We start from the raw sequence: 9,012 nt of genomic DNA on the forward strand, positions 1-9,012 counted from the left end.
TTCATCGTTTTTGTATATTTCTTTGTTTTGTTTTGTTTTGAGATGGAGTCTCACTCTGTTGCCCAGGCTGGAGTGTAGTGACTTGATCTTGGTTCACTGCAAGCTCCGCCTCCTGGGTTCACGCCATTCTCCTGCCTCAGCCTCCCCGAGTAGCTGGAACCAAAGGTGCCCACCACCACACCCAGCTGAATTTTTAAAAATATTTTTAGTAGAGACAGGGTTTCACCATGTTAGCCAGGATGGTCTCGATCTCCTGACCTCATGATCTGCCCACCTTGGCCTCCCAAAGTGCTGGGATTACAGGCATGAGCCACTGCACCGAGCCCAGTTCTTAACATTTCAATTTTTTATCCATCTGGAATTTATTTTGGTGAAATGAACAAGCCAGAGATCAAAGTCAATTATTTCCCCTATGGCTAGCCAGTTGCTGACACCATCCCTTTCCTACCAATTAGAAATGGCATTTTCCTCTATGACGCAGAGTAAATTTTAAATACAGATTGCAACTTCTCCCCTGCCACTGAGTGAGGAGAAGAAAACCTATCTGGATTCTTCACTGGCTGGGCAAAACCTGTTGAGCCTGTAATTTGGCTTCAGATGCCAAAGGTGTCACATGAATCATCGCCTCATTTTATCAAGTACAATTGGTTCTACAGTGCTACAGGAACCAGCAAAGAGCAAACCAGCTGCTCTTCACACTGTAAGAGTGTCCAAATACTCAACTGACGCTTTAGAAGAAAAAAAAATCCATCAACTTTGTTTCTTCTTCCACATCCTCACATACTAGCTTTCCTCCATTATAGGGGTTCTTGTCTGAGGTCCACGAGCTCCCTAGAGGGTCCATAAATGAGCTTCGAGGGCCCATGACCTCCTTGAAGCTGAACAACAATGCAGAGGTTTGCAATTGCATTACTCTGGGGAAAGATACTTAGCCTTCGACAGCTTCTCAAAGGCATGTGGGATATAAAGATGGCTAACACAATCCACTTCTTTTAAATCTGGAATGAAACCCAAACCCAATGCCAAAGCCAAAGGAGATACTATTTTGGGATTCAAGAGGTAGGAAATTAACAAAACTGCCCAATTTATGAAATCTTCATAATTACCACTTGACGCTAATGACAAAACCGAGATGACTTTATCTAAAACGAAAAGTCAAAGCTTCTCTTACTTACCGTCATAGCCTCCCAACACCAGCCATGGGAACACTGGTCCACCGAACGTACCCAGACAAGGATCATGGAGCAAACTTGTATCATTCAGAGAGGCAGGAGCCCTGCCAAAAAGTTTAGAAAACACGTCCCAGTTAGAAGGGCTTCAAGACATCAGAGACCTAAACATTTACACAACAAACATTTGATGAGGCTGGCTGTATTCTAAGGACAACATGGGCCCCGAGGTTTCTCAGTTGAATAATACAGCTCAGCACTCACCTTTGGGAGCTCAGAATCACTGGGCAAGAGGCACGCAAATACAGCCCAGTGCCATCAATGGCACACAGTGCATGGTGCTACGCAGGCACAGAGAAGGGAGCAAACACTAAAAGGCGAAACCATAGCCAAGAGGAAGAGACTGGACAGACCCAGACCTCTGAGGATGAGGGGATTTGACCAAAGAGGGAGGACAAAAGGGTGTCTCACAATTACAACTGTGGGAGGAAAAAGGGAGGGAGAGAGAACAGTGAGAGGGAATGAGAGCAAGATGGTGGTTTAACAAGTCCTGTGTGCCAGGTATGGCGGGACGCCTAATCCCAGCTACTCAGGAAGCTGAGGCAGAAGGATGGCTATAACCCAGGAGTTTGAGTCTAGCCTGGACAACATAGCAAGATACTATCTCTTAAAAAAGAAAAAAAAAGAAAATAATTCAAAGAAAAGATGTCCTGTCCTAGAGCATGGGATGCCCACCAAGGGGGCTCCTGAAGGAGGGGGCCGGTCTGGGAAGAGTAATGGACAGACAAATGCAAAATAAAAGGACTCAGTACCAGTTAAGTAGTTTGGATTTTTATTCTGGAGGCACCGGGGAACAATGAGAGACTTCTGGGAAAGAAATGTCATGAGCTCCTTTACAAAGCTAGCTCGTGTGGTCAAGTGGAAGAAGGTCTGGAAATGGCAAAGAAACAGGAAGCAGGTGGAAAGTAAGTGGAGATGTTAGTGCAATGGCCCAGGCGAGGGGCAACTGGCAGTGCAGTGCAGACAGACAGCGGGCCAGTGGAGAGGGAACCAGCATTTCCAGACAGACCATCAGCTAGAACCTGGCCAGGTGCTGAGAAGCTTCTGCATATGACCCACCCGTCAGAGCAGGTGGGTGACGGCATAAGGGAGGTCAGGTGACCTGCAGCGAGCAGCTGAGTCCCCTCATCCACAGCAGAAACCTGAGAGACCATCCAGAGGCTCAGACCCGCAAGAACCCCATGAAGAAGGTGAGGGCGAGGAGACAGTATTCAGGGATAAAGCCTCAAGTCTGAGTAACTGGTAACTGTCACTGCCTTTCAACGAAATGGGGAAAAGAACCAAGCCAGCGTATGGTTCTGGGCAGGCCACCTGCCATTACTGCAGGACCCTCAGGTGAAAAAGTCCAGGAAAAGCTGGAGGGAGAGGAAAGGGGACAGCGCTAGAGGCGGGCCTGGGGTTATGAGGACGCGCACAAGCATAACTACAAACCAATTCAGGTCCCTGTCGCCAGGAGCCTGCCACTCCCTGCACTGCTTCCACACTGGAGGGAACCACGCCCGCTTTGAGGAAGCACAAGGCTCACGTACCTCTGCCCCCCCCTCATTTTTGTTGACTTTTATCTGTGCAACAGAGAGTAAACTATAAAATTTATGTAACATTAAATGGTCGTCCAACTATCAAAATTATGTAACATTAAATGTTTTCTGTTTTTTTTTTTCAGGTAGCCTGTACCATCTACCCTGTGGAGAACGCTGGTTTAGGGTATGGAGCATAAGCTATTGCGTTTTCATGAGTATAACTCATGTTGTTAGCGGTGATATTCTTGAAACAGTAAATATAGCCCAACTACATAAAAAGTCTTACTCTAGTAACAAACAAACAGAACTTAAGGTCAAAGTTCTTTAGAACCAGAAGTGAGAGTCCTTAGCTCTTGAGAAGTAGTTGGCTGAGCAGTGTCCTTAAAGGCGACAAGGAATAATTTCTCTGTTCTCATGCTGAAGAAATAGCCCCTGTGGTTGCTCAACTGGCTGAACAAATGTCCCTAGGCCAGGTCCCAAGCATTCGGGCAGAGTAGGCCCATCCGGCATCGTGCTGCTCTTCCTCTACCGGAAGAAGCCTTAAGATTCCCCTACAGGTCACCCAAGCACAGGTCCTGGAGTGACAATTCCCAATTATAAACGCACCCTGCCCAGCTAGACAGGCCTCCTAAGGGAAGCAGCTGCAGGGCCCTCCAATCTAAAACTGTGGGCCTATCCTGCCCCAACTCCTCACAGGCAGGCTGCCTCCCAAACAGCTGGGGCACTACAGGGGACCGGGCTATATATCTGAGAGAGAAGAAAAGGCATCAAAGGCTCTTCTATAAATCTTGCGGGGGGTGTGATACAGGACACCGTGTTAGCGACCCAGGCACGAGGTAAAGGGTAAGGGGCAGCTGCACTCCTCAATCACACACCACGAGGGCGCCCTGCCGGGGCTCTGCACTTGCTGTTGGTTCTGCCGGGAACGCGCATCCCTGTGATGTGCCCAGCTGTCCTCCTTTCCTCTCCCTTTGTGCACATCTCCATGTTTAAGCAGTGCACCCCCACTCTGTCCAGCCTTAATTTTCTCCTCACAGCACTAATCTCTAGCTGGCATGATAGCATACGTTATGTGTTCATCATCCGTCTCCCTCCATTAAGGTGTAAGCTTCCGGCTAGGCGTGGCAGCTCACGCCTGTAATCCCAGCACTTTGGGAGGCTGAGGTGGGGGGGAATCACTTGAAGTCAGGCGTTCAAGACCAGCCTGGCCAACACGGCAAAACCCCATCTCTACTGAAAATACAAAAATTAGCTGGGTGTGGTGGCACACACCTGTAGTCCTAGCTACTACTCAGGAGGCTGAGGTATGAGAATCGCTTGAACTCTGGAGGCGGAGGTTGCAGTGAGCCAAGACCGCGCCACTGCACTCCAGCCTGGGTGACACAGCAAGACCCTGTCTCAAAAAAAAAAAAAAGAGGCCGGGCGCGGTGGCTCAAGCCTGTAATCTCAGCACTTTGGGAGGCCGAGACGGGCGGATCACAAGGTCAGGAGATCGAGACCATCCTGGCTAACCCGGTGAAACCCCGTCTCTACTAAAAAAGATACAAAAAACTAGCCGGGTGAGGTGGCGGGTGCCTGTAGTCCCAGCTACTCGGGAGGCTGAGGCAGGGGAATGGCGTAAACCTGGGAGGCGGAGCTTGCAGTGAGCTGAGATCTGGCCACTGCACTCCAGCCTGGGCGACAGAGCAAGACTCCGTCTCAAAAAAAAAAAAGAAAAAAAGAAAGATGTAAGCTTCACAGGGCAAGGACTTGCTCTGTTTGCTCACCTCTGGGTTATGCTCCTAAAACAAGCTTATGCCCATATACCCTAAGTCAGACTCAAGAATGGTGTCTACCAATGACTGTCTCTTGCCACTTACCGTACGCAGTATAGAAAGTGTGTGTGGTAATCGGCATACACAAAGAAGTCGTCCCCTTTCTTGTGGTCCAGCACGGAATGGCTGTTCTGGAAGTAATTTAACACACTCATAATGGTGCAGTTCGTGTTATATGGCGAGAGAGGGGCCAAGCAGATGTCTTGAAGTGTCACAGTCTCATTGTTATAAGAGGCAGTAATGTTTTCGATGGCTATTTGTAAGTCAAGAACCTGAAAGAAGATTTCAAAAATAAGCAAACCCAGAAACACATCACATTTCTCTCAGATTTTGACTAGTTAGTACTGCCCTGAGGGGTCAGACGACAAAGAGTATTTGGGGAAAATACTTCCTAAGACGAGGGAGAGCATTAAGGGGCAATACATTAAGAAAACGGGTCAGGCCACAGGCCCACTCTAACAGCAAACCGGTTAGAGGTGTCCACAGAGGCGGCAGGGGGTGGGGGGGACACGGTGACCACAACAGCTGCCCACACAGGACACACAACCACCTCCCTCCACCTTTCTCCAGCGATGGCCAGCAGGCCAGAGGGGAGAGCGGAGGGGTCTCCTGGTCTCCCTGACCCTCCCCTCAATACTAACACAAAACCTCCTGCCTTGCTCTGCACTACAGCCCTTTACATCTGTCCCCTCATTTCCTAACACCGAAGATGATCTTGGAGGTGAATGACTATGCTGTTCACCTTCAGCAACAAGCTGGAAAAAGCAACAGACAGTCACCGGGTAGAGAAAAGATTCGATCCAAGTCTTAGGACCATTTTAATGCTTTTCAAGATTTCAGATTTTCTTGTAGACATGAGCAATGTTTAAAGGAAAAACCATAAGATTACACATTCATTAAAAAAGAAGCGGGGCCGGGCGCGGTGGCTCAAGCCTGTAATCCCAGCACTTTGGGAGGCCGAGATGGGCGGATCACGAGGTCAGGAGATCGAGACCATCCTGGTTAACACGGTGAAACCCCGTCTCTACTAAAAAATACAAAAAACTAGCCAGGCGAGGTGGCGGGCGCCTGTAGTCCCAGCTACTTGGGAGGCTGAGGCAGAAGAATGGCATAAACCCCGGAGGCGGAGCTTGCAGTGAGCTGAGATCCGGCCATTGCACTCCAGCCTGGGCGACAGAGCCAGACTCCATCTCAAAAAAAAAAAAAAAAAGAAGCGGGTACAGTTTATGCACAGGTACAGTTCTCCAAGGCAAGTGTGACAGGGTCAATGGAAAGGTTTACACGCCTTTCTAGGAGCAACGGGATGGATCTTGCCCCAAATGCACCTCTCACCAAAATCAGGCTGGGTGCCCATGTTCAGGCAGTGGTAAGTTCATTCCTACAGCTTGGATCAGGGATGGTGATCTGGCAGCTCCTTCCTCGGCCCCAGGACAGCAGTAAGGGCTTCAAGCCTCTGGGTCCTTGCATATTACTTTCAGTTACCACCAGAAAACATTCGCAAATTCCTAAGGTGACTTCCTAATAAATACATCCTGCCTCAATAGACAAATGCCACTGAAGTCTTCTTTCTCTGCTCATCTCAACTTCAACAAAAAGGCAAGATCTACTATCTGAAGTAAACACAAAAGTGAGCAACAATAAATATTTCATTAAATTCTAATGTCATTCACTTTCTTTTAACCTAACTTAAAGGCAGCTTTGCCATTATATGCTAAGATTTTCAAGATATACCATGACATTCAGCCCCAAATCCCCGTCCAGCAGTAGTCAACATGTAAAAGCCAGCAAACCACAAGGTCCTCTGGAATGACTTATTTCTTCAAACAGCAGGTTACCTGGTGCAATATCTGTATGTCAAGCGGAGGTCCAAAGGGTACATCAGCTCCCGAAGGGTACGGCTGGTAAGTATGTTTGTCAGTGAGAGGGGCCCGGATGATGAGCTGCTCCGTCCGGAAGAAAGGCCCAAAGTGCTGGTCAAAGTACTCTTTCTCCCGGCGAGCCTGGCTGCTGGGGGCTGACCAGAGGTCAACTGGATTGGTTGTGACCCGGACAAACACCAGGCCCGACGAACACACAGCAATGAAGACCAGCGAGAAGAAAATGACACAGCCAGGGTTTCGGACGCAGAAAGACCCCCAGCGTGTGAACAGCCGCCTCAAGCAGCCCTCAAATGCTGCACTGACAGGGTCGCAGCAGGACACCTCTCCTGGAAGAGTGGGAGAGGAAGGGAGGGTGGAGGTTAAGAGCCAAGCCATTCCTGAAAGTTGGAACAGGGAAAGCATTAGCTGCTGTCTCATGGCAGGAATCAAGCCCACCTGGGGACACTTATGAGACCCCTGCCCTCAGCTATCTATCTGCTCAGCAAAGCCACCTTTGTTGGCTGCCCTCAATGGGCGCTGTTCCCACCCCACAGAAGAGACACCGACACAGGAGCCTCTGAAGGGTAAGGTTCAGCCCTGCCCTGCTATTCCCACTCGTCCTGCTGCTTTCGCGCCTCCCCAGCTATGATTAATCACTCGGTTCTGCTGTGCCACCCTGACTAGATGGTGAGTAGGGCCACAAAGGCAAGGACTACATCTGCCTTGGTCGCAGCCGTGTCCTTGGCACTAGCACTCCGCCTCACCCACTGCCGCAACCCTGCTGAGCAAACGGATACTCTCGTGACAGACAGCATCATCTGAACCCTTTTATTCATGGACAAATATGCCTACCTTTGTCACTTGCATTAACAGAAAAAGCTATATTGCTATCGATGGGAGTGTACTCGGAGACAAAATACCGTTTTCTGAAAAACAGAAGAGAGGAAATAGTATGAGTGGACTTCATCACAGTGAGGCTGCTGTTGGGACATTCCTGTAATCCCATGAAATGCTTTCTTCCTCCTCCTGGCCTCCCTCCTCCCTAATTACTGCCTTCTTTCCCCTAAGTTCCCTTGCCCTGGGTGCCTCTGCTCACCAATCTCAGGAGAAAATTTAAGAAGATATTAAAAGAACAGTTAATAAAGGATAATTTCACCTTGTGGCCCTCATTTTATTGAAAACTTTTAGGTCTTTTAAGAACACGCTACTGGGCCGGGCACAGTGGCTCACGCCTGTAATCCCAGCACTTTGGGAGGCCAAGGTGGGCAGATCACGAGGTCAAGAGATCGAGACCAATCTGGCCAACAAGGTGAAGCCCTGTCTCTACTAAAAATACAAAAAAGTTAGCTGGGTGTGGTGGTGTGTGCCTTGGGAGGCTGAGGCAGGAGAACTGCTTGAACCTGGGAGGTGGTGGTTGCAGTGAGCTGAGATGGCGCCACTGCATTCCAGCCTGGTGACAAAGACTCCATCCCAATAAAACAAACAAACAAACAAAAACCACGCTACCCTTTCCAGTAGCAATGAGCACACCTAGTGCCCAGATCTTCGTTTCTACATACCCTCTCGAACAAAAGGAACCAGAGCTCCTTGCAAGACAGGGACAAGGAAAATATAAGATAAAGCTGGGGATGGGAGGTGTATATAAGAAGAACACAGAAGGCCGGGCATGGTGGCTCACGCCTGTAATCCCAGCACTTGGGGAGGCCGAGGCGGGCAGATCACGAGGTCAGGAGATCGAGACCATCCTGGCTAACACGGTGAAACCCCGTCTCTACTAAAAATACAAAAAACTAGCCAAGCGAGGTGGCGGGCGCCTGTGGTCCCAGCTACTTGGGAGGCTGAGGCAGGAGAATGGCGTGAACCCAGGAGGCGGAGCTTGCAGTGAGCTGAGATTGCGCCACTGCACTCCAGCCTGGGTGAGAGCGACACTCTGTCTCAAGAAGAACACAGAAGTCAGCCAGAAGGCACTCCCAATGGCCCAAACTGGAAAACTTTGAGTAACAAGATAAATGACAGAGTTGGATACAACCAACAAAATTAAAAGTCCATGATGTAAATAACTGAGTAAATAAAATGAGGGAGAGGGATAGCTTTCTGTACAGAAGTCCAGTTAGTAAATGCAGAGGAAGTGAGGGAAAGAGAAAAAATATCACTATTAGGTAAACACCTTAGTTATAATTGTTGCAGACAAGACGCAACAATGAATGCTAAAATCAGTGGTTGACAGTTTGAGGAGGAACAACCTATTAGCATAGTCTCAAAGTATCTTCCTCCGAGATATTTATCAATTACGAAGGGAAAAGCAGTAACTTCACAGTGGAGCTATCCAGCCGATATCACCTTGAGCAAGTGTTCAAGGTTAACATCACCAGGAAAGAGACACATCAACATCAGGAACCCCGACATGATGCACCGAGAAAGACATGATGTGACTTCTGTGATGTACTTGTCAAAACACCTCATTTCGGCCGGGCGCGGTGGCTCAAGCCTGTAATACCAGCACTTTGGGAGGCCGAGACGGGAGGATCACGAGGTCAGGAGATCGAGACCATCCTGGCTAACACGGTGAAACCCCGTCTCTACTAAAAAA

General features: G+C 48.9%; 1 protein-coding gene across 1 annotated transcript in view; it reads right to left on the bottom strand.

Moving 5' to 3' along the window:
• The window catches only part of NPC1 (Niemann-Pick disease, type C1), a 55,743-nt gene that overhangs the window by 20,187 nt on the left and 26,544 nt on the right, over positions 1 to 9,012 (bottom strand). The window contains exons 7-10 of the mRNA XM_011939250.1: positions 7,275 to 7,348; positions 6,399 to 6,769; positions 4,609 to 4,835; positions 1,176 to 1,276 (exon numbers count right to left, since the gene is read on the bottom strand). Coding sequence (XP_011794640.1) covers positions 1,176 to 1,276; positions 4,609 to 4,835; positions 6,399 to 6,769; positions 7,275 to 7,348 — 773 coding nt within the window. The remainder of the gene's footprint in view (positions 1 to 1,175; positions 1,277 to 4,608; positions 4,836 to 6,398; positions 6,770 to 7,274; positions 7,349 to 9,012) is intronic.

This window comes from Colobus angolensis, unplaced genomic scaffold, assembly GCF_000951035.1.
Source record: "Colobus angolensis palliatus isolate OR3802 unplaced genomic scaffold, Cang.pa_1.0 Scaffold18, whole genome shotgun sequence".
Lineage (NCBI taxonomy): Eukaryota > Metazoa > Chordata > Mammalia > Primates > Cercopithecidae > Colobus > Colobus angolensis.